At 42.7% G+C, this 26163-nt stretch overlaps 1 protein-coding gene across 3 annotated transcripts in view; it reads right to left on the bottom strand.

The window, feature by feature from the left end:
* Positions 1-26163, bottom strand: part of RIN2 (Ras and Rab interactor 2) — a 245600-nt gene that overhangs the window by 180950 nt on the left and 38487 nt on the right. For 2 of the 3 annotated variants that reach the window (XM_063600984.1, XM_063600983.1), the window contains exon 2: positions 22373-22498. In XM_063600984.1, coding sequence (XP_063457054.1) covers positions 22373-22498 — 126 coding nt within the window. Of the gene's footprint in view, positions 1-22372; positions 22501-26163 lie in introns of those variants that run through there. The other variant, XM_034947470.3, reaches the window with a different exon arrangement.

Genomic DNA, 26163 nt, shown 5'->3' with positions numbered 1-26163 from the left:
ACCATTTCTAGTCTGCAGGTCTCCCAGGAAGCTCAGACCTGTGAGCCACCTAGAAACAAATACATTTGGGTCCATCTTAAAGGCTGGAACACAGATCAGAATGGACTTCATGGGTCTGAAGATTCTGGAGACAAAAATATCTTCCAAAAAGTGGGAGGAGAATGAGCCACGTTTAACTCTGGTTTCACCTTTTCAGTTCTACCTTCTGCAGCCTAAGCACTGAAGATGGGTAAAACTTGGCCCACAATTCACTCAGCCATTCTTCTACTTAACAAACATGACTGAACATCTATAATGTCCCAGGCAGTCAATGTGAGATAACAGACATGTGAAAATGCAGCCCTTTGCACCCAGACACTACCAACAAGATCACTGCTAAAACAGATCTGTGACCAGTGCAATAGGAACAGAAAACGGAAAGTGCAAGTTCTTCTGAGGGAGGCCAGAAGGGTGTTGCAGAAAAAGTAGCCTCTGAGTTGAGCCTGAAAGGATGAGTAGGCAGAGGAAGGGATTCCAGGCAGAGAGAGAGAGAGAGAACAGCGTGAGGAATGGTCCCTAGAAGTGAGAAAGGAGCAAGTGCTTTGCAGAGCAACAAATCCAATACTGTCCACTATTGCTGGAGGCTCAAGTGTCCTGTGGAAGGGGAAGTGGGGCTGGACAGGGAAGATCAGATCATCCTTAGGCCATAGAGACAAATTGAGGTTTGATCCTATGGGGAATGATGGGGCCCCACTGAATGCTTCTGAGTAGGAGAGTGACATTGTGGATGGCCAAGCAGGTAGGGGAATGATTGTACACATGTGAGATGAATGGAAAAGGGTGGGGCACATATGGGTGATCTACTTATGGGATACAGGATTTGAGTTTCTCTTAGGAAACTTGAGTGGATAGTGGTATAATTCACCAAAATAAGACGTCTAGAAAGAGAGAAGCTATGGTGGGAGAAAAATAAAATATTTGAACTTTGGACCAGCTAAATTTGAGGAGCCTGTAGGTCTCCCAAGTGGAAATGACCAAAGGATAGTTGGATAGATGAGTATGGAGCTGAGACACACAGTCAGAGGTGGAGAAACAGAGTTAAAGCAGGCAGGATCACCAGTGGATGAAACTCTTGGTAGAAAGCCAGACAGCTCGTTTAGATCAGCAGTATCAGTGTCACCTGCAGCAATGTTCTGCAGCCAATTCACACCAGCTCGCAAGAGCCAGTTACTAAATATGCAGCATATTTAGTAATTTCACATATTTACTAAATATGTGAAACCCTTGGTAGCTTGGTGGGAGTATTTATACCGCTTGGAAGTCAGCAAATGCTGTAAATTAGGTCTGCTTGCTCCACAACCCATCCCAGAGCTGGCTACCAGCATATGGTGCAGAAGGAATTATAAATGCAAATTATCAGGCTCCAGCCCAGACCTATCGCATCAGAAACCCTGAGGGAGTTTTCACCAGCTCCCCAGGGGACTCAGATGGGAAAGTTAGAGAACCCCAGCTAACCACAGGAAGTACATGGTCCACACTGGCCCAGGAAGACCGGCCTGGCCTGGAACCTGGTGGAAACACACCTGAGGCTGGGCTGGCTCAGGGAGACCCCTGGCTTGCTCTTGGGGGACTCTAGACCACAGGACCCAGAAACAGACTGTTGACAATTGGCCAACATCTCTCCAAATCTGTGATAGAAGTAACATGCCCAGACCCCTCGCCCAACTTCTCGTATTTCCTAAATTATTATTTTTTGTCTGTGTTTTGAGGGGGTTTAAGGGAAAAAGTGACAATTTAAGAGTCTGTAGTGCATTACTTTACTTTTTGGTGATACGTTACAATGTTAAAATCTCACTCACTGAGAAAGGCTACGATGGAGTCCCTTAAAACTGGCATCTGTTCATTTGCCATTTAAAATGACCTTATTTAGAATCAGGCTTTGTTTTCTGGTTTCACCTTTCAAATAAATAATCATAACATTGGCCACTTGATCTTACCAGTCTTTATAACTGTCACAAAACAAGGTTAAAATCAACAGGATTAGCAGTAAAAACCAATGTTGATGTGAAAATGGCAACAAATCGCCTAGAATATTAGAGACACATTTTGAGTTGTCTGTTTGAGCCTTTTAAATTTAATGAGAACCATATAATGCCATTGTTTTATTTTAATACTTTATTGATTACAGTAATTTGATACTCATCAGACCAGAAATCTTGAGTTTTTATTTGCATTTGCATTTGTGTGACTTTGAGAAATTTATTAAATCTCTTTGATGACCTATACAAATTGAAAGTTTGGATTAGATGTCATCTCTGATCACTTATCACTCATAGCTATATGCTTTTGCCTTTTAAATAAAAGTATATTTTCAGCTGGGTGTGGTGGCTCATGCCTGTAATCCCAGCATTTTGGGAGGCTGAGGCAGGAGGATCATTTGAGCTCAGGGGTTTCAGACCAGTCCAGGCAACATAGTGAGACCCCATCTCTACAAAAATAAAAGAATTAGCTAGGCATGGTGGCATGCACCTGTGGTCCCAGCCACCAGGAGGGTGAGGTGAGAAGATGGCATGAACTTGGGAGGTCGAGGTTACAGTGAGCCGTGATTGTGCCACTGCACTCTAGCCTCAGTGAGACCTTGTCTCATACGTATACGATTTCAATTGTTAAATATTTTGTAAATATTAAAACAACACAAAAGTGTATGAATAAAAGGGAAAGTCCCCTCTTGTTATGAACTGAATGTTTGTGAATACCTGTGTTAAAGCCCTAATCTCCACTGTGAAGTTATTTAGAGGTGGAATCTTTGGGAGGTAATTAGGTTTAGATGAGGTCATGAGGGTGGGGTGCTTGTGATGGGATTAGTGCCCTCAAAGAAGAGACACCAGAGAGCTTGCTGGTTCTTCTTCTCTCTGCTGTGTGAGAAGGTGACTATCTGCAAGCCAGGAAGTGGGCCCTCATCAGAGCCTGACCATGCTGGCACCTGGACCTTGGACTTCTCAGCCTTCAGAACGACAGGACATACATTTCTGTTGTTTAAGCCACCCAGCCTATGGTATTTTGTTACGGCAGCCTGAGCTAAGACACCTTCTAATCCTTTCCTACCTAGAAATAAATGTCATCAACCATTAAAGATCTGTCCTTCCAGACCCTATATGTATGCCCACGTGCACACGCACACACATTTTTACATGAAGGGATCATATTGCACATACTGTCCTGAGATGTACATTTTACATTTGATAATATAACATGGACATCTTTTCATGTTAACACAAATATATCCACCTCATCCCTTTCACACCTGCGAAATGCATACAGTAATACATTTAACCAACTGATGAATGTTTCGGTTACTTTTAATTTTTGCTGTTTTTGATATTTTAAACAATGTTGCAGCCTTTTTTTCAAATATCTTTTAATCCATGCCCAGCTACTTTCTTTTTCTTTCTTTTTTTTTTTTTTTTGATACGGAGTCTCGCTCTGTCGCCCAGGCTGGAGTGCTATGGAGCCATCTCGGCTTACTGCAACTTCTGCCTTCTGCGTTCAAGCGATTCTCCCGCCTCAGCCTCCCAAGTAGCTGGTATTACAGGCATGCGCCACCATGCCTGACTAATTTTTGTATTTTTAGTAAAGACAGGGTTTCACCATGTTGGTCAGACTGGTCTCAAACTCCTGACCTCGTGATCCACCCGCCTTGGCTTCCCAAAGTGCTGGGCATGCCCAGCTATTTTCTTAAATTAAGTTCTATAAAGTGAATTACTAGGGCAAGGCATGTGCAGTTTTTAAGAACTTGTGATGCAAGGATGCCCATGACTTCACACTCTTGCCAACCATGAACATTAACAATTGTTTATATTTTTGCTCATCTGAAAAGTACAATATAATACAGTCGTGCCTTGCACAATGACATTTCAGTTAATAATGGACTGTATATACAATGGTGGTCCTATAAGATTATAATGGAGCTGCACTATACAGGTGTACTATTTAAAAAAAATCTTTTATACCATATTTTTACTGTACATTTTCTATGTTAGATATGTTTAGTACTTATTTTAATGTTACAATTGCCTAATGGTATTCAGTACAGTAACATGCTGTACAGGTTCGTAGCTCAGAAGCAAGAGACTATACCATATAGCCTACCTGTGTAGTGGGCTCTACCATTTTTGTGTAAGTGCACTCTACAACATTTGCACAATTCCAAAATTGCCAAATGATGTATTTCTCAGAATGTACCCCCATCGTTAAGGGATGCATGACTATACTTCACTGTTATTTTAATTCACATTTTTTGATATTGAATGATGAATGATGATGAGTATATTTAATGTTTTTTGGGGAGGCGATATTCAATAGTGATGGAGTGCTCAGGCTCTAGAGCTGAACTGAGAGCTTTTGAATCTTGGCTTTGCCCCATTGTCAGTGGTGAACCCTAGACAAGTTATTGAACCTCAGTGGGCATCAGTGTCTTTCTTTTTGATTCATTGATTTTATTTTAAAAAATTCTTATGACTTTTTCAGTTTTTAGTTTCATCAAAATTATACAAAAAGTCAAATAGATCCATAAAGATTATTCACATAAAAAGCATTTCTCCCCACTTCCCTCTCCTTAGAGTCAACCACTTTCAATCTTTTTAGCTAATTGTGTTGGTGCTATAATCTAAATGTTTGTGCCCCCCGCCCCCAAATTTATACATTGAAACCGAATCCCCATTGCAATAGTATTAAGAGGTAGGGCCTTTAGGAGGTGATTAGGTCTTGAGTGAAGCTCTCATGAATGGGATTACTGCCCTTATAAAAGAGGCCTGAGTGAGCTTGTTTGCCGCGTCTGCCAAGTGAGGACACAGCTAGAAGGCTTCATCTTTGAAGGAAAGGGTGAGCCTTCCCCAGGGACTGAGTCAGCTAGCACCTTGAACTCAGGATTTCCGGGCTCCGGAACTGTGAGCAGTACATTTCTATTGTTTATAAATTACTCAGTTTAAGGTATTTTGTTAGAGCAGCCGGAATGGACCAACCCAGTTGGTATTTACTTCCAAGTAATAACACAAGTGTTGCAACTTCTGGAATTTTCAGTTTTAGACTGTTGATTCCCCATTATGGAAGGCAAGGATTGAACTCTACCACCTCCACCCTCATCCCAGCTCTAGCAAATGTACACACTTCTTGTCTCCACATTCTCTATATGACTATGTCTCCATTTTCTCTACATGATTATATTGCAATCATGCCAATATTGTATTCATCACTGAAATACACAGTATATTACGATAAATGTTCCTCTCTTGAACAACTTAATATTGTCTTGTTTTTAGTTTTTATTTACTTTTCTCTTATTCATCCTGAAATTTGCAAATTTTCTAAATCTTCTTTCAGTTATTCAGACGCATCAGGAATTGTATCAATGTCCTCTTGTCTCAACAGAATATGGCTGGCAATCCTCTTTTATGCAGAGGTTAAGGAATTATACTTCCCATATGTTCAGGAAATATTCGATCAGGCTTTTTGTTTGTGTGACCCAGTTCTAACTGCAAGGCAACCACATGCAACTTCTACCCGGGTGCACTGTTTTCTGTTTGCATTTCCACCTCAAGCTCTCCATGCTAACAGACACGTAAAAAGCCTGAGGCCTAGCAAGGCAAAAATTGTTTCTCAAGGCTACCCAAGGATCAGACCAGAATTTGATCTTCTGACATCTTGTTTGGCTTATTTAACTGGTTAACCATTTGTCCCTGCTCTTAAACTGCTCCAATTCCTTAAACTTATAGAGCCTTTACTCTGAACAGGAAAATTAGAGTTCTCATTATCACAGACATAGCCGCCAAAGCCCCTTCAGGTTAGGTGATATCAAATGGAGGTAGGGTCACCTCTCCACCCTTAGAATAGGTGATCACAAACTGTTAATCAGCAATGCTAACTGCAAGTGGAAACTTATGGAGAATAATTGATTACTGTTAAGGCATGACTTTAGGAATTCTTTGTAAGTCTAGCTTATAAAGAAAAATCCCTTGGCTTGAAATTTTCTAAAACTAGACTCAAGGAAGTTAGATAAAAGTATGTTTGAGATAAATGAATCTGTTCCAAGTTTTTCAAAGCTGCACCAATATAGTAAGGTTCAAGCTATCCACAAATACTATTTATATGCCACTGGCAAGGGGCTGTGATCAATGTCTGTTTCTTGAAGGCAGAAGTGTGACCCAAAATCTTCTTAACCAAAGAAGACGTTTATCTTTTTCAACATCAAATTTTCCCGTATGTTATCAAGATGAATCCATGGATTGCTACAAACTATATGAACCCCTAAAGGGAAGCTTTCTTACTTCCCCAAAGGAAGATGCTACAACAACTTTCATCGTTGCCCAAAGACAGTTGTTTGAGCCGATGCTGACCATGGCATGCAAGGTACCTTGCTCAGCAGTGACTAATCAGTTTCCCACAGGACTCTGTGGTGTAGTGGGCTCCAGAGGAAGTCAATGGCAATGAATCACAGTGCTCAGGAATGAAAAATACAGCTGTGATTCACATTAACTCAAAGAAAAGGTTGAGGGGAAACAAACCTAAAAATTAAAACCACACACATGCACGCATCAGCAAATACCACACCGAGCATGTCAGGGAAACTTCTGCTTTTGAAAAGTCCAAAGAAGAAAAAGAAAAGCAACTTTTCAAAACAAAGCCTAAGAAATCTATTGATGGCAAGATTGAACTCATATAATGCACAATGTAGTTCCATAAAAAGAAATAAATTACTTTCAGTGAGCTTGGTTTTTGTTATAAGAAAAAGGGAGCCAATGTATTGCTTTAGACCTAATTTCAAAGATTCCTATGTATACCTTCTTTAATTTTTATTGACTACTATCGAACTTTTAAATTTTAGCTTTTGCTTAAATTACTTTACCTTTGTAAGCAGAATTCTTGCCTCATTATAGGCCTTCTCTTAACTAGCATAAATTGCTTTCTCAATAATGAATTACCTAGGAACACAAAATAAGAAAGTGCAAGTTGGATTCATGGTTGTTAGACTCAACAAGCAATTTAAAAAATAAATAAACAAAATGCAAACCTCAGAGTTATTAGAACTGATCACTTTGAAACCTGCTGGAAATAATGCAGAAAGCCATAGAGCTCAGAGCCAGTTAATAATCCACACAGATACAAATTTGAGTTTCTTTGTTGGTGCTTAAATGGATAAATATTACATGATCAAGCTTATAAAACATAAAATTAAATTAATATTTGGATAGGATTTGGTTTATTCTAACACCAGAAATGGCCAAGTGGATTTTAAAATCAGTGTAGACCAGGGCCAGGCATGATGGCTCACACCTGTAATCCTGATACTTTTTGGGAGGCTGAGGTGGGCGGATCACTTGAGGCCAGGAGTTCAAAGCCAGACTGGGCAACATATCAAGACCATGTCTCTACAGAAAAAAAAAATTAGCTGGGTATGATGGTATGCACCTGTAATCCCAGCTACTTGTGAGCCTAAGGTGGGAGGATGCTTGAGTTCCAAGAGTTCCAGTGCGGTATGATTGTGCCACTGCACTCCAGCCTGGGTGAAAGGGCAAAACCCTGTCTCCAAAATATAAAATATAAAATTACTATAGACCAGAGATTGAAGGACTTTAATCACATGAGAGGTGGAGGATTTAGGTGGACATCTGGGGTGAGATGTTGTGTGACCACACCAGTTGTTGTGAGTGATTGTTGTCGTAATCAGTGATGATGTTAGACAATAAACATGTCATCTCATTTTGGAAGGCAAAGTCAATCAGTGACAAGGCAGAGTCAGACTTGTGGAAGCACTGGGGAGAGGGTGGGAGGAGGGGAAAGGGCAAGTGTGCACCGCGACCTCCCGTCCACCTACCAAACATGGGTCCAAACACCCCAGGGAGCTGAGCCCCAGGCAAGCGGCTCGATTGGACCTTACTTAACATGATTTATTTTTGTCTGATTTTTCCAAGCCTGATAGTCTCCTTGGGCCAAGCTAACCAAATGACTGAAATTTTCACTTTATATTTTATTGTGTGACCTCGTAAACACACATTTGCCCTTCATTTGCCAGTAAGAACATAACAAAACAAAGCAACATTAGAAATAGCATTTTGGGCTCCAATGCTTTATTCTCTGTTTCTTGCACGTGATACCACTATTTTTCTATTCTGACCTATTTAGCACATTTTGCTGTTTACCAAGACTGGAAGAGATTATTCATCATTTCAAATTACCCATCTGGAAGGCATTTTATAAACATGTCTAGTTTTCTATAATTTATTTATATTTCCAGATATCAAGATTCCTAAAATATGTTGAAACCACACCCCAGATAATAAAGACTATGTATTATTTTCCAGTTGAACTTTTTTCAGTATTTTTGGTAATAAAATTATGATACAACAGGTGACACAATTAATCATGTGGGACATTCAAACCCAGTGCTTTTTATATATTTAAAATAACTTTTCATTTTTTAAAAAATACATGTTTGTTATAGAACATTTAGAAGACATAAATTGTAAAAGCTACAGGTCTATTTATTAATCATTTGGAGTACATCCTTCCAGAATTTTTATGCACCTATCTGTCTCTACTTTTTTATTGTGTTTTACTTCATTTTGTAATTCCTATTATAACCTGACATGTATTATGTATTCATTTGCCCAATTGTTATAATCTATTTCTCCCACTCGAATGGAAGCCTCTTAGGGGAAAGTACTCTGCCACTTTTGTTCACTACTAAGCCCCACTAGCCTCACGTAGTATCTGGTACGTATTCGGTGTCCATGAAAGAATGAATGGTTGATGCTCACTAAATATTTGAAGAATTGAAAGAAGCCATGAAGTACAAGCCAACTGACCCAAAGTCATGATATGGCAAATGGATGGGAACTTCTTTCTTTTCCACCTCTTATTTCTTGATTTCATCTGCTATTGGCCGATTAGCCCATTAATTTGAACTCAGTCAATTAGCTGCAGGCATGCAGTTGATTCATTATATGAGAACTAGAGAGAAGTAGTGATCTGGGGGCAAGGGAAAGAGTGGTGACCCCACAAATGGGGCTGACTGTGTGAGAGGCCACTGTGGAGTGGATTAGAGTGGGGAAGTCTATTGCTGAGCTTACTAGTGCCTGTGTTCTTCCTGCAGGGGTGGTGAATGAATAGCTCCCCTCAATTCCTCCATTCTCAGAATCTGACCCTGCACTGTTAGGTGGATACAAAGCAAGTGACTCTTGATCAGACCCAAAGGGACAATGCTGAGGAAGCTGAGTAACTTCTGCAGTAACCAAAGAAAGGAAGATAATCATGAGTACTCTCATGTCTTTCTTTACCCAGCATCTGGACATTTTAACCACCAACTTCCTATTCACAGACAAAAAGTAATCCAGGAGTATTATTACCAGACAATGACTATTTTTAACAAAAGATTTAAAGTCTGATCTTGCTCTTCCTTTTGATTCTTTCAGTGAGGATGTCCATGCTATGAAACAATTCCCAAGTATGCCATTCTGAATGGGGGGGGGGGAGCTGCAGTGTGATGGGAGCTAGAATTGCTTTTTTAACTTTTTATTCGGAAATAATTTTGAACTTACAGAAAATAATTGCAATTATCCAAACCCTTACTACTCAGGAAGGAGAAAAACAACCCAACACAAAATAAGCAAAAGATTTGAACAGACATTTTATCAAAGAAGCTATGCAAATGGCAAATGAGCACATGAAAAGATGCTTAACATCATTAGTCTGTAGGGAAAGGCTAAAACCACAATAAGATGCCACGACACATCTATCAGAATGGCTGAAATAGAAAAGAGTGATATTACCAACTGTCAATGAGGACTCAGAGAACTGGAAGCACCATACATAGTTGATGGGAACATAAAATGGTACAGTCTCTTCGGAAAACAGTTGGGTAGTTTCTTAAAGAAATAAACATAAACTTAACACATCACCCAGAAATTCCACTCATAGGTATTTACTCAAGAGAAGTGAAAATATGTGTCTACATAAAGACTTGTGTGTGGGTGTTCACAGTAGCATGATTTATAACAATAAAACTAAAAACAGTCCAAATGTAGAATGGATAAACAAAGTGTGATAAATCCATGCAATGAAATACTATTCAGCTGTAAAAAAAAGAACAAGCTATTGATACCTGCGACAACGTGGATGACTTTAATAACACTATGTTGAGTGGGAGTAGTCAGGCACAAAAGACCACATATGGTATAGTTCCACTTATGTAAAGTTTCTGGAAAGCTGTATAAATTTACTAAAACACTACACTGGTACACTTAAAATAGGTAAATTTTGTGGTATTTAAATTATACCCAAACAAAGCTTTTTTTTAAAAAATGGGAGCATATTCTAAATATTGTTTGTACTGTGCTTTTTTCTACTCAAAACTATAACTCAAAGAGAGTTTCATATTAGCACAGGAGATGGCCCTCATTTTTTAGTGGTTATAATGGTTCGTTGTATGATTGTGTCCAAATTTAAGTAACTCAAATAGCCATGAACGAAAAGGTCTCATTTCTCCGTTCAGACCAAAGACCTTGTAGGCATACAGTTTCTGCGTTCAGTTTTAAAAGCTACAAATTAGTTCCTTGCCTCAAAATCTCTTGAGCACCCTGTGATGGATGCTCATGGTGCCTCCCTTGTCCCCTCCACACCCACTGTTCCCATCCATGCCAAGGGTTTCCCACTGCAGGTACCCGTGAGTCTCTTCCTGAAGTCTCTCTGGTGACAGGAGCATACTTGAATCACGCATGGGTGGCCAGAAGTGCCAGGAAGTTACTGCCTTTTGGAGCAGTCCTCACCAATGATGGAAGGAAGTTGTGGATAAACACCCCAGCTCCCTTACTCTGTGGGTAAAACCACTCGCAGGTGAGGTCTCCAGCACCTCGCAGAGCTCCTAGCGCCACTGAGCCCCCATTGCCAATGGTGGCATCTGATCTTTAACACTCTTTCTTTCCCTTCTCTCTCCCATTTCCCTACCCCTCCTCCATCCTTCTGGAATCACTCACCAAATAAATTACTGCATCTAAATCCTTGTCTCAGGGGGACCAAAATAAACCACCACCAAGAAGCGACAGTTACTAATTGGTTTATACATCTGGTACTTTCCGCTTTATCCTTGTGCATTTTTTTTTATATTAAACAATCGTTATTTGAAAAACAGTACCTTGGCCGGGCATGGTGGTTCACGCCTGTAATCCCAGCACTTTGGGAGGCCGAGGCGGGCGGATCACGAGGTCAGGAGATCGAGACAATCCTGGCTAACATGGTGAAACCCCGTCTCTACTAAAAAAAAAAAAAAAACACACACACACACACACAAAATTTAGCCGGGCATGGTGGTGGGCGCCTGTAGTCCCAGCTACTTGGGAGGCTGAGGCAGGAGAATGGCGTGAACCCGGGAGGCAGAGCTTGCAGTGAGCCGAGATCACGCCACTGCACTCTAGCCTGGGAGACACAGAACAAGAATAAGAGCAATTTCAGCATCAATAAACAGTAGCTAAACTAACGAGAGAGCAATCAAAAGTGCTTTAAAGGGAACAGCACTGGCTGATGTTCTGCCGAGGCTCTGGGCATTCAGAACTTGGCTAAAGGGAAAACAGAATCAAATCGGCAGGTGCTCTGGACCCAAGCGCTCACATTGTGACCCACCTCCCTCCTGGGGGCCCTGGCAGCCCATGGTACTCTTGGCACTTCTTTTTTCATTTCTTTGAGACAGAGTCTCACTCTGTCACCCAGGGTGGAGTGCAAGTGGCACAATCTCGGCTCACTGCAACCTCTGCCTCCCAGGTTCAAGTGATTCTCATGCCTCAGCCTCCCAAGTAGCTGGGACTACGGGCATGCACCACCACACCTGGCTTTTTTTTTTTTTTGTATTATTAATAGAGACGGGGTTTTGCCATGTTGGCCAGGCTGGTCTCGAACTCCTGACCTCAAGAAATCCACCTGCCTTGGCCTCCCAAAGTGCTGGCATTACAGGTGTGAGCCACCACGCCTGGCCCCTCTTGGCACTTCTGGGCTCCTGTGGGCTGTGGATGGGGGAGCCCTAGGAGCCAAAGGGCCACTCAGGAAAGGCTGCAACTTGGCCTTGCAGTCAGCCGGCTTCTGCCTGTTGTAGTCATTTTCTTTCTGCAGCACCTGGAGTTCTGTCTCCGTGGTCACAGAGGCCATCTAGCTTTCCTGGGCTGTTCTCTCGTGGCAGAGGATCTCCCTCTGAAAACCGGAAGTGTCTTTCTTCAATTTCTGGGCCAGGCCTTGGGCCATCTTCTTGTAGTGGTTGTGGGTTGTGACGTGTGGTTCATGTATGTGCGCACCTTGTGAAGTCTCTGGTCAGGTCCAGGCAGTAGGTGTCCTCCTCTGTGGACTCCCATGAGGCCCCATCATGTGTTCTCAGTGGAGATCAGGCAGAACAGGAAGCGTCGGCTGTAGCTTCGGGAGCTCCCTCTCCAGCTGTGCCCTTGCACCCTGCAGAGAGGCCTGCTCGCTGATCAGACTTTGGACTTGTGCTGTGAGTTCTTTATGCCTTTGATTTCTTCCCACAGTTGCGTGTCTGCTTCTCCAGTCTCCCCCTCAGGACATTCGAAGGATGCACCTAAGTCACCATCGTCATCCACACACTTCAGAGGACTTGTGGCTGGGACGCTAGGGGACTGCCATATCCTGCTTCCATGTTCTCCTCCACTGACAAGTCCCCATCCTCCACATGGTCTCTACCATCCTCCAGCAGATGCAGGACGCTGGGCTGGGGTGTGGACCGGGGAGGTCAGTCGCTTCACTCCAACATTTATGACTGTTTCATTCCTGCCTTGGCCTGCTTCAGCCTTCTTTGCCTGCAAGCGTTGCTTCCGTCTGACAATTTCCTGGTCGGGCAGCTCTGTAGGTTGCTGGTGGTCACTGCTATCATTCAGATCATCCGCAATTTTCCCCTGATCTTCTGCCCCGGCTGTGAAGTATATGGACATGCTTTGCATCAGTCACTTGGGGAAGTTCAGGAGGCTTCTTTTTTGATGCTTTTTTCAGAAGCTCACCTAGGTCCTGATGGGAAAGACCTGCTTATTTCATTCAGAACCCTAGGCAGAGGGTTTGGAGCAATCCAGGACGGGCCTGTGGCATGGGTGACATGAGGCCCCCCACCAGCCTGGGGTGCTGACCGCATCGTGGCTCTGGCCTTTCCTTGGACCACGCCCTGGACCGCATCCCTTTAGGCCGGCTCTGCCCTTCTTTTCACTGCATGTCGTCTCCTGACCATAAAGGCCACCATAGCAGTGCATGCCCAGATCACCCAGGGTATCCCTAGGGTCGCTGGCACTAGTCCCAGGATTCTATACATCACTAGCACTGCCACCCCCAGGGGGCCAGCAGCAGCTGAGTAGATATTGCGTGGCGAGCAGCAGGCCCTCCATGGCTCCAGAGGGCTCTGCTGCTCTGTTTCCACTTGCCAGTGACCTGTGGACAGCTAACCGGAACCCTGCGGAGTGTTCTGTCTCTGACACAAACAGGGGCCCACCAACCAGGGTAGACCATCCATTGGGCTGGGGGAGGGGAGGCACCTCGTGCTTTAGAAAACTGTGTCCCTGATTTTGCTGTGCAAATAGAAAATGACATTACTTATACAGGGCCTTCGGGGAGTGGAAAGAGCTCATGGCAGACCCGAGCTGAGGCCACTCCAGGCCCCACCTGGCCCTACAGCCCAGCTAGACGGTCAAAGCAGGGCCATGCCACAGCCTGTGTCTACACAAGATCCTATTCTCAGCTTTCCTTCACCCGACTCCCCTTCCCCTGACTCCTACTGGGCCATGGCGGCCTCTCTGTCCCTGCTGGGGACCAGGCTCAGGGAGGAGAGGGGCGGCCTGTGACTGTCAGGTGTGGCCTGTGAATTTATACAAATAGAAGCAAGCCACTAAGCATGCAGGCATCTTAACGGCATGCATAAGGCATATGATTTCATCCATAGTTTAATTAGAATGCACTGTAAGACACTAGCATCGAGGTCTGGGTTCATTTGCTTGCTTGCTTAGCCAATGCAAGGACACAGTATAAATAACTTATGAGTGTTTGGAAAGACATTTAATCATTTAAGGCTTAGGTTTCTTCCGCAGACCTTCTTTAGACGGCCAAGAACACAACAGTGATGCCACCCCTAGCATATGCTTTATGACTTATAACTCACAAAAAGCATAAAACTGCAAGTCTTTTCCATGCTAAGTTGGAAAAAGTCCTGTAAATTTAAGGCTGCAAATTCCAACCAACATAAAAGCTTTGCCTCTTCTCCTTCCAGCTAAACTGCATCCATGCCAGATGAGAGAGCCAAGGTATTGAGAGAAGCACAGAAAAGACATTTTTGCAGAATCCAAAACCTTCTCCTAAAATTTAGGAAAACACACACATCAATATGACTGACAATTTATTCATTCTACTTGCTGCTCTTATTTCATTCTGACAAGTTTGGGCAACTGGTGTGTGCTGAATCCAAGTCTGATCATTTGAGGCAGCTGCTGAAGTGTTAACAGGTTGTCACTGTGGAGGAACAAGCTCACCATCTCCAAACACTTCATAATTCTAAGGTGAAAAAAGCCATCATACAAGATAAAGTAACAATTCCCAGCTCAGGTCTGAGATAAAGAGATTCCTGGAGCCTTAGGGTGTACAGCTTTTAGTATCATCTCATCTCCCATTAATAACAACTTAGAATATCATTAAGGTTTTGGGATTTTGCCAAAAGTGATAACTAAAACTAGCACTGGTAAAGACTTAAATTTCACATCATGTTTGCCCAATTTGGCAGAAGATAGAGGAAGCATGGTAGATTGCCTTATTGGTCTTAAGCCAAGGTCAACAGTGGAAACTCCTCCAGCAAAGGCAGAACACATTTCTCTGCCTCTTGACTTAGGTTTGGCCATGTGACTTGCTTTGGCTAATAGAATAATACAAAAATGTCAGTGTGCCGATTCCAAGCACAAGCTTTACAAGGTTTCTTGGGCTCCCACTTATACTCATGCACTTTTGCCATTGTCACAGGAGAGCTTTCCTCAGGTAGCCATGCCCACCAACCTGGACTTAGCTTGTGCTAAGTGTTGCTGGCCTGAACCCAGACATCAGTGGGAAGCCAAGCCTAGCTGAACCTGTGTAGGAAGCAGCGTCACCTAGCTGAGCCCAACCTAGATCTGCCAGATCCCAGCTAACCTCTGTTTGCATGAGCTAAACAGATATTTATTATCAATTTCTTGTCTTTTTCTTTTTGAGACAGGATCTTACTCTGTTGCCCAGGCTGGAGTGCAGTGGTGCAATCATGGCTCACTGTAGCCTCGAGCTCCTGGACTCAAGCAATCCTCCCACCTTAGCTTGCCTATTAGCTAGGACTACAGATGCACACCACCATGCCTGGCTAATTTTTGTTATCTTTTGTAGAAATGAGGTTTCGCCATGTTACCCAGGCTGATCTCAAACTTCTGTGCTCAGGCAATCCTCCCACCTCAGCCTCCCAAGATGCTGGGATTACAGGTGTGAGCCACCGCACCCAGCTCAGTTTTCCTACTGAGTTTGGAGATGGTTGGTTGCACATGTAAAAGCTGATGCCAGAGCAAAGGGGAAGTACAGGAAGCCAGGGGGAATAGTGCGTAGTAGGTTTCTCCTCTTTCCTTCCCTGGAAAAATGGGTGGCAACGTACAGGATATAATCATGATGTTCATAGTTGCTTTTTAAAAAGTCCATCTCACGCCAGTTAGAATGGCGATCATTAAAAAGTCAGGAAACAACAGATGCTGGAGAGGATGTGGAGAAATAGGAACGCTTTTACACTGTTGGTGGGAGTGTAAACTAGTTCAACCATTGTGGAAAACACTGGGGCGATTCCTCAAGGAACTAGAACTAGAAATACCATTTGACCCAGCAATCCCATTACTGGGTATATACCCAAAGGATTAGAAATCATTCTACCATAAAGACGCATGCACACTCACGTTTATTGCGGCACTGTTCACAATAGCAAAGACTTGGAACCAACCCAAATGCCTATCAATGATAGACTGGATAAAGAAAATGTGGTGCACATATACACCATAGAATACTATGCAGCCATAAAGAAGGATGAGTTCATGTCCTTTGCAGGGACATGGATGAAGATGGAAACCATAATTCTCAGCAAACTATCACAAGGACAGAAAACCAAACACCGCATGTTCTCACTCATAAGTGGGAGCTGAACAATGAGAACACATAGACACAGAATAGGGGAGCATCACACACTGTGGCCTGTCAGAGGTTGGGGGCTGGGGGAGGGATAGCATTAGGAGAAACTCCTAATGTAGATGACGGGTTGATGGGTGCAGCAAACCACCATGGCACATGTATACCTATGTAACAAACCTTCATGTTCTGCACATGTACCCCAGAACTTAAAGTATAATAATTAAAAAAAAAAAAAAAGTCCTTGTAACTTGGGCCAGGCACAGTGGCTCATGCCTGTAATCCCAGCACTTTGGGAGGCTAAGGCAGGCAGATCATCTGAGATCAAGAGTTTGAGACCAGCCTGGCCAACATGGCGAAACCCTGTCTCTACTAAAAACACAAAAATTAGCTGGGTGTGGTGGTGTGTGCCTGTAATCCCGGCTACCCGGGAGGCTGAGGTAGGAGAACTGCTTGAACCCAGGAGGTGGAGGTTGCAGTGAGCCGAGATTGCACCACTGCACTCCAGCCTGGGTGACAGAGTGAGACTTCATCTCACAAAAAAAATAAGGTCGCTATAACTTCTTTCAAGAATATCCTAACTTCTGAGTCCCATAGTTGGACTATTTGAAGATGAATCCTACACAGTCTGTCGCAGTGATGGTGGGATTGAGCCCTGGTGCCCACAGTGGTAACCTGCTCATGTCACAGACTGTATGGCCTCTTTGCCCTCCGTATGCCACTCCCTACTCCCTCATTGTGCTTCAGGGCATCCCTGCCCATATAAATACTCGCATCCCAATTTTTGACCAAAGCTAAATCTCATTGTAATAAATAGTAACTAACACTCACTGAACACTTGAATGTGCCAGACGCCATGACACACAGGTAACTTGACTTCTCAGTGCTTCAGTTTTCTCATCTGTAAAATAAGGATAAGAATAGTGCCTACCTAAATAAACTAGAAAATCTAGCAGAAACGGATAAATTACTGGACACAAAGACCCTCCCAAGACTGAACCAGGAAGAAGTTGAATCCCTGAATAGACCAATAACAAGTTCTGAAATTTTGAGGGAGTCATAAATAGCCTACCAAGCAAAAACAAAACAAAACAAACAACAACAACAGCAAAACAAACAAAAAAAAACCCAGATGGATTTACCGCTGAATTCTACCAGAGGTACAAAGTGGAGCTGGTACCATTTCTTCTGAAACTATTCCAAACAATTGAAAAGGAGGGACTTCTCCCTAACCCATTTTATGAGGCCAGCATAATCCGGATACCAAAACCTGGCAGAGATACAACAACAACAAAAAACTTCAGGCCAATATCCCTGATGAACATTGATGCAAAAATCCTCAATAAAATACTGGCAAACCAAATCCAGCAGCACATCAAAAAGCTTATTCACCATGATCAAGTCAGCTTCAACCCTGGGATGCAAGACTGGTTTGATATATGCAAATCAATAAAGGTAATTCATCATATAAACAGAACTAAAGATAAAAACCACATGATTATCTCAATAGATGTAGAAAAGGCCTCCAATAAAACTCCACATCCCTTTATGTTAAAAACTCTCAATAAACTAGGTATTGATGGAACATACTTCAAAATAATAAGAGCCATTTATGAGAAACCTACAGTTAATATCACACTGAATGGACAAAAGCTGGATGCATTCCCCTTGAAAACTAGCACAAGATAAGGATGCCCTCTTTCACCACTCCTATTCAACATAGTATTGGAAGTTCTGGCCAGGGCAGTCAGGCAAGAGAAAGATAAAAAGGGAATTCAAATAGGAAGAGAGGAAGTCAAATTGCCTTTGTTTGCAGATGACATGATCCTATATCTAGAAAACCACATTGTCTCAGCCCAAAAGCCTCTTAAGCTGATAAGCAACTTCAGCAAAGTCTCAGGATGCAAAATCAATGTGGGAAAATCGCAAGCATTGCTATACACCAACAATAGACAAGCAGAGAGCCAAATCATGAATGAACTCCCATTCACGATTGCTATAAAGAGAATAAAATACCTAGGAATACAGCTAACAAGAGAAGTGAAGGGCCTTTTCAAGGAGAACTACAAACCACTGCTCAAGGAAATCAGAGATGACTCAAACAAATGGAAAAACATCCCATGCTCAAGGATAGGAAGAATCAATATCGTGAAAATGGCCATACTGCCCAAAGCAATTTGTAGATTCAATGCTATTCCCATTAAACTACCATTGACATTCTTCACAGAATTAAAAAATAACTACTTTAAAATTCACATGGAACCAAAAAAGAGTCTGTATAGGTAAGACAATCTGGAGCAAAAAGAACAAAGATCTGATTTTTAGTTTTGAGTTAAGTCTTTAATCCATCTTGAGTTGATTTTTGTGTAAGGTATAAGGAAGGGGTCCAGTTTCAATTTTCTGCATATGCCTAGCCAGTTTTCCTAGTACCGTTTATTAAATAGGGAATCCTTTCCCCATTGCTTGTTTTTGTCAGGTTTGTCAAAAATCAGATGTTTGTAGATGTGTGGTCTTATTTCTGAGATCTCTATTCTGTTCTTTTGGTCTATGTGTCTGTTTTTGTACCAGTATCATGCTGTTTTAGTGACTGTAAACTTGTAGTATAGTTTTAACTCAGGTAGTGTGATGCCTCCAGCTTTGTTCTTTTTGCACACAACAAGCCTTCAATAAATGCTAGTTATTTTCCAGCAAGACTTGCTTATCCTTATTACTATCAGGCTTCTAAGCTGCATCTGCTAGGGTTGAAAGAACAGGGTAGAATTGAGGAAAATAAAGAGGTAAAAGAGAATGAAGAGAAAGGAATACATTTCATCTTCATTAAGTCACTTTACAATTCTCAGCCCGCAGATGGCAGTGCTGGCCTTTTTCACTAATCAGTGAGCAGGTAGAACAACAGGAAAAATAAAGCATTCTCCGTTAATTGTATTTAGTTAATGAAGTTCTATCGCACTGAGGGCAGGAGAAGCCTGAGAACAAGAGAAGATAAAAGAGGGGTCTAGTGGGAGAGGCTGGTTAGGTTGTGCTCCTTGGAGTATAGGTCTAAGGCATGGACTGTGTCCAAGAGAGGATACATTGTTTCCAACAGGGTCCAGCAGGGGCTGGAAGACTTCCCTCAGGTGTGCAGATGACTAGGGCTTGCTCTAGATGGTGCCAGAGCACTCCTTGGTGTACCATGAAATAGGGCACTAAAACCTAGCTTTCGAGGGGGACTTCAGGACTCAGTCAAGGTGGAGAAGGGGATGGGTCACTCAGTTGGTATTAAAAATTAACCATCCCTAGCGACCCAGGTGAAAGTAGGGACTACCCAAAGGTGGCTGACTGACTGCTTGCCAAGGAATTCTCCTTCAGTGATGTCATCCCTCCAGCCTGCCTTTCTATAACACAGCCTCACTCCAGACCTTTAGTCACACTGTGGCAAGGGGAAGGGAGGGAGGCCAAGCCCCAGGAGCTTTGGCTATACTTTATTTATTTATTTTTTTAAAGAAACTTTTTGTAGAGATAGTGCCCAAGCTGATCTTGAACTCCTGTCCTCAAGCAATCCTCCTGCCTCGGCCTCCCAAAGGGCTGAGATTACAGACATGAGCCACCACACCTGACCTGGCCATACCTGGTAGGGGCAGCTCTTTCTGCCAAGCATGTAGGTCACCTAAGCACGGGGTGCTCGGGACAGGGCCCAGTGAAGTCACCTGGCCTGCTCCAAATTCCGCCTTGATGCTGCCTAACTGGGTGATGTAGGACACGTGACTTAACCTCGTGAGACTCAGTTTTCCCATCTGTAAAATAAGAATAATAACAATCCCACCTGTATAGGGCTGTCGTGATGATTAAATGTGACAACGGATGATGTGGTCATCAGTTCTCCAATGTTGTATATTGGCTTTTCCCCTCTTGAAAATATTTTTTGCTTGGATAACCTAATGAAATATTGTATCTCAGAGTCCTGTGGCAGTTCCTATTATTGTTTATTTTACAACTGCATTTTATTGAAGTTATTTATTTATGAAAGTCAAACACAGGGATGTTTTATCTAACAGGAAGGACAGAGGAAGTGAGAAATCTTTGGCCTCAAAAGACAAACCTACAACATCATGATAAGACTTCAGTATTTATACCTGGAACTATGTACTTCCTTACTCTGTCATCATTATTATCAAGAAAATTCACATCTAATGCTCTTTGGTGCTTATTTAACATGCATTTATTAGATATCTGCTCAGGTAAGGGTCTTTGCTAGAAGAAAAGAGGTGAAGAATAGGAAAGACAGACCAATCCTGGGCCTTCCCGAAATAAAACTAGGGATAGAGACATTGATCACAGAATCACATAATGATGCCAGGCACGGTGGCTTACGCCTGTAATCCCAGCACTTTGGGAGGCCAAGGCGGGCGGATCACGAGGTCAGGAGATCGAGACCATCCTGGCTAACATAGTGAAACCCCATCTCTACTAAAAATACAAAAAAATTAGCCGGGTGTGGTGGTGGGCGCCTGTAGTCCCAGCTACTCGGGAGGCTGAGGCAGAAGAATGGCATGAACCCGAAAGGCAGAGGTTGCAGTGAGCCGAGATTGTGCCACTGCACTCCATCTTGGACGACAGAGTGAGACTCTGTCTCAAACAAACAAAAAAGAACTCCATTTCAAAAAATAATAATAATAAAATAAAAGAATTACTTGATGATTATTTTACATGATAAGGAAAAGAATATTTTGTAATATGAGCAGATACCACAGGATCTAAATTCATGGAGGGAAGGTAGACAGCTTCCTGAGAGAACTCTACATTTAAGTCAGAACGGGAGGCACCCAACCAGGGTACAAATTAAGAAATAGAGCAACAACATATTGTGCAGAGATAGTTCTCTAACATTTTTCTCTCTTATTCCTCTTACTCTGCAAAGGTTTGCTTTCTCTGAGAGCAGTTGTGTCTACAGGGCAGCTAAGGCCCAGCTCCCAGCCCAGAAAGAATGTGTAGTTAGAGCAGTGGTGAACCTCACAAGCTTGAAATCAGGCAGCTCCGGGTTGAAACTCCAGCAACACATTCAATAGTTGTGTGGCCTTAGGTAAGTCAGTTCATCTAATTCAACTTCTGTTTTCTTACTTGTAAACAAGTGTAATGATATTTTACACTTCAAGCAGTGTTGCTGTGGGTTTAAATGAAATAGCTGAAAACAACGTTTATTTTGCTCATGAATCTGCTATAGGAGCAGGGCTCAGCAGGGATGGTTCAGCAGGGACAGCTTATCTCTGCTCGATTTAGCATCAGTGGGGGCAGCTCAAAGGCTGGGGGCTGGAGCCAGCCTTCTAAGTCCCATGTCAGTGGGGCTGTCAACTGGAGCACCTACATGTGGCCTCTCTGCAGGGCCTGGCTTCCCAGAAACATGGTGGCTGGGTCTCAAGGACATGTATCCTAAGGGATTTAGAGAGCTACATGGAAGCCCCGTCACCTTTGCTAATCAAGACTTTGATGTCACTCGGCATCACTTTGCCACATTCTTTATGTCAAGGCAGTCACTGGGTCCTGCTCAGATTCAAGGAGAGGGAAAATAGACCTCTCCACTTGATGGAGGAGTAGCAAGGTTTTGGAGGAGCCATGACTGTGACCCATGTTGAAAAATATGATCTGCCATAGTGGCCTATACTGAAATCCCATCAATGCAATTTCCTTTCAATGTGAAGATTTATAATTCTATTAAAAAAAAACTACAAAAAGTGGAGAACAGGAAGCAAGGTGGTGGGAACTGAAGAAAGAGAAGTAGAATCATTACTGCCATGTCCTCTTTCAGTTATTGCCAGGTTCTTTGTACTCGGCAGTGGTGTCATCCCTCAGACGGGGCAACAGCAGTGCCCACCTCATGGTGGTGTTGTGATAATTGAATGAACTAACCCATTAAAGTGCTTAAAGCTGTGCTTGGCCCATGATGAGAGCTCTGAAAATGTGAATGGTTTCCCTTTATGCTCGTGGGCTCCTAACTTGTCCTGATCTTGATGTGGCCCTGCTGCCAGTGTATCATGGACAGAATCCCTCAGACAGCTGGAAAACATCCTCCCTGTTGCTCTGTCGGAGCAAAGTCCCTTCCACGACCACATATCACAACTATAGCACATGATATTCCCAATCACACTGATGAGCTTGGAAATGAAGAAAACGCTGGGGTGGCGCATACTGGATTTATGGTCTCGCTGCTACGTACCCCTTCACGCCAGCATCTCTTCTCCTCTCCCACTGCAGTTCAGCCCAACCTCCCCAGCGTTCTGAAGGGCTTGCACATTTTATCTTTTCTGGTAGATGTTCAGAAGTCCAGATCTCTCGTCTCCATCTACAACACAAAAATTGACCATTCAGGGTTTTGTATGTATATTAAAAACACAATGAACAACCACACAGAGGACTTGCTTCCTAGTCTGGCTCTGGGAGGAGACATTGCGAAATGAGAACACAGTGATGGCCTTTCCTTCCCATTCCTGGTCCTCCACCTCTGGACCAGGAAACCGAGGAGGGAGATTTCTTTACCAGAATGCCCTCTAAATCCCTGTGCCAATGCTCAGATTTTAAAAACTCTAAATGATCTTTCATGAATGGAACTAATTAACAAGCATCCTGTCTTCCCCACCAGTTAAGTGACAATTCTTTTCCTTCCCTTATCCCTTGCATCACATCGCTTCCTACAAAAAGGATCCCGAAATCTTCCAGTCTAGGATTCTGGAGATGGGGCTAATCAGAATAAGAAATTCCTATATCGCCAGGCACAGTGACTGGCCTCTATAATCCCAGCACTTTGGAAGGCAGAGGTGGGTGGATCGCTTGGGCTCAGGAGTTTGAGACCAGCCTGGGCAACATGGTGAAATCCCGCCTCTACCAAAAATATAAAAAATTAGCCAGGCATAGCGACACACGCCTGTGGTCCCACCTACTGGGGAGGCTGAGGTGGGAGAATTGCTTGAGCCTAGGAGGCCGAAGTTGCAGTTAGCAGAGATTATGCTGCTGCACTTCAGCCTGGGTGACAGAGTGAGACTCCATTTCAAAAAAAAAATTCCTATATTATCCTATATTTCATTTTTAACTGTTTGAATCAGTATCCTAGCCTTTTCAAAATTACCTAAGTACATGCATGAATGCAGTCACCTTGCTTGAAAACGCAAATATTAGATCAAAGCTCAAGTTCCCTTTGACCATCACCATTAACTCCTATATCCTTGGCAGAAGTGGGCATTTTTATAATTTAAATTATATCTTTCCAGATTGCTTCTGTGCATTCCAATATCCTATTACACGCACACACACAAACACACATGCACACACGCACACACACACGTGAATGTGTTTCTTTTCTAAATATGTTTCTCATGTGCTCCACTCTCCTGCTTGTTCTATCCTCAGGATGTCCTATCAAACTCCCAACATCGGTATAAGAAGGTTATCTCATTCTTTTTTTCCCACTGCTTTCCTAATACTTCATAGTCTTGGCTCCTTTGTCAGGCTCTATAACTGGACTCTGACTTCCCCTCCATCTCCTACCCTGGAAATCTCGCACACAGATGCACACACATCCCTTCCTTCATGTCTGGGTCCATGTTAGCTTTCTGGTGTGGAATATCCTCCCTGTCCCTCTCCTCTTCCTTGAGAAGATTCAGCTCTTGGGCTGGGATGCAACATACTTGGGCTTCAGTCCCAGATGAGTTGCTCAGGCAAATTACTTAACCTGGGTTCTTATATAAAAAATAGGGTAATTGTAATAGCATTTATTATATTTCAAAGCATTGCTCTAAAGATTAAGTAGAATAGGCCGGGCGCAGTGGCTTACACCTGTAATCCCAGCACTTTGGGAGGTCAAGGCTGGCAGATCACGAGGTCAGGAGATCAAGGCCATCCTGGCTAACACGGTGAAACCCCATCTCTACTGAAAATACAAAAAATTAGCCGGGTGTGGTGGCAGGCGCCTGTTGTCCCAGCTACTCGGGAGGCTGAGGCAGGAGAATGGCGTGAACCCAGGAGGCGGAGGTTGCAGTGAGCTGAGACACCGCCAACCTGGGCAACAGAGCAAGACTCCGTCTCAAAAAAAAAAAAAAAAAAGATTAAGTAGAATAATCCATAGAAAGCATTGGTCCATTGCAGGTTATTTAGTAAATGCTCAAACAATGTGACCTGCCACCACCGTCAATGTTAGTGAACATCATCATCATCATTTTTCAGGAATCATTTAAATCCCACTTTCCTTCTTAATCCAGATTTTCCTCTGAACCCCTGCTTCACACACATAGGACTACTCAAAATCATCCCAATAAACATTAAGCTACGTTGACATCACTTCACAATGTCTTCTAATCTTTACTAATAGGTAGGTCTTGGATTCGATGTACTGCCCCACTGTATTCAGGGCAAGCTTCATAAATCACACAGAGTAAAGGGAGTCTGTTGCATGGTTTATATTATGGTATTAAATAAGTATGTGCAAATAAAATAACTAGGTGTAAATGGCCTATGTTCTTGCTTTTACATAGTTACAAAACCAAGCACAATTGTAAATTATATAAGAACAAGAATGTAAATGAATATAATTAAAAGTAACTCAATTAATGCAAGGGATAATGTTTTCCTGAAACTAAGTCACTCTTGCATCATAAATACGGTGGGCCTGCATATTCTAAGAGAGGAAGGGCTTACATGAGAGAACAAGTCAAAAATTACCCTGACAGCTAATTTGCTGTGTGCAGAGGCTCACACTAGTGATAAGCACCTATAAACTGAGACCACCTGGGGGAACAGCAGACTCCAGTGCCCTGCGTCATGCTGATGCTGGGACACTCACTTACTGAGTGGAATGGCAGCTGGAATTGCTCACACAATTCAGATTATTCCAATCTCTTTCACTCTCTCTTTGAATTCTCCCACTACATTTCTCTATCAGAACTACTGGGCAGCTTTCATTCATCCTCCCCCATTACACTGCATTTGGCCTTCACTTTGGGGAAAACAAAAAACAAAAAACATTGACTCTGTGTGAAGTCTCCTCTGACCATCTTCATACCTTGCAACAATCTCAGTTTATGGGATGATTTGGCCCCAAGGTAAATTAAATAAACTCAAACTCAGAGGCAGACACTGAAATTACTTGGCAGAACTTGGTCCCAAGGCTCAATTCTTTGGGATTCTCCAACCTGGCTGCACATCTGTGAAGCTTTAAGCAAGCTCCAAGCCCAGAGTACATCCCAAATCAATTTGGGGATGAGAACCCTATTTTTGAAGCTCCCTGCGTGATTCCAATGTGCACTGAAGGTTGAGAACAGGAATCTATTGACTCATAGCTTTCAAACACGTTTGACCATCCATCCATGGTAATAAATATATTTCACATCATGATCCATACCCAGGCATATACATACAAAACAGAAACAAACATTTTGTAGAACAATACTTAACTGTTACTACCAACCGTACACTCTAATATTTTCCATTTTCTTCACTTTTATTTAAAACAATGCTGGATATACCCAACTTCACCCCTTAATGAACCACAGTTCACTGGGGGATCATGACCTACAGCTTGAAAAACTTTGCTGTAGTTCGTCCAGAATGTAATTTGATTAATTAGTAAATGTTATCCTTGATATAAAAACATACTGGATTTCAGACATTCCAAAGGAGGATATGTGAATTCCTGAGAATAAGTCCATATAGAGGCCCGTTTTGAAAATCTTTACTATGGACCAAATCCTTCATTTTACAAAACAGAAAAGGTCAAACTCCTATATACATTCCTCCTGGATGTGTACGTGCCTGTGTGTGTTACACTTTGCCCTAACCTACTTTTCTTTTCTCTTTTCTTTTATTTTCTTTCTTTTCTTTGCTCTTTTCTTCATTCTCTTCTCTTCTCTTTCTTTCTCTTCTCTTCTTTCTTTTTTTTAGACAGCTTCATTCTGTCGCCCAGGCTGGAATGCAATGGTGCAACCTCGGCTCACTGCAAGATTATAGGCTGAGCCACTG

This window comes from Pan paniscus, chromosome 21 (genome assembly GCF_029289425.2).
Source record: "Pan paniscus chromosome 21, NHGRI_mPanPan1-v2.0_pri, whole genome shotgun sequence".
NCBI classification, from domain to species: Eukaryota; Metazoa; Chordata; class Mammalia; order Primates; family Hominidae; genus Pan; species Pan paniscus.
This window is presented reverse-complemented; position numbering and strand designations above follow the sequence as displayed.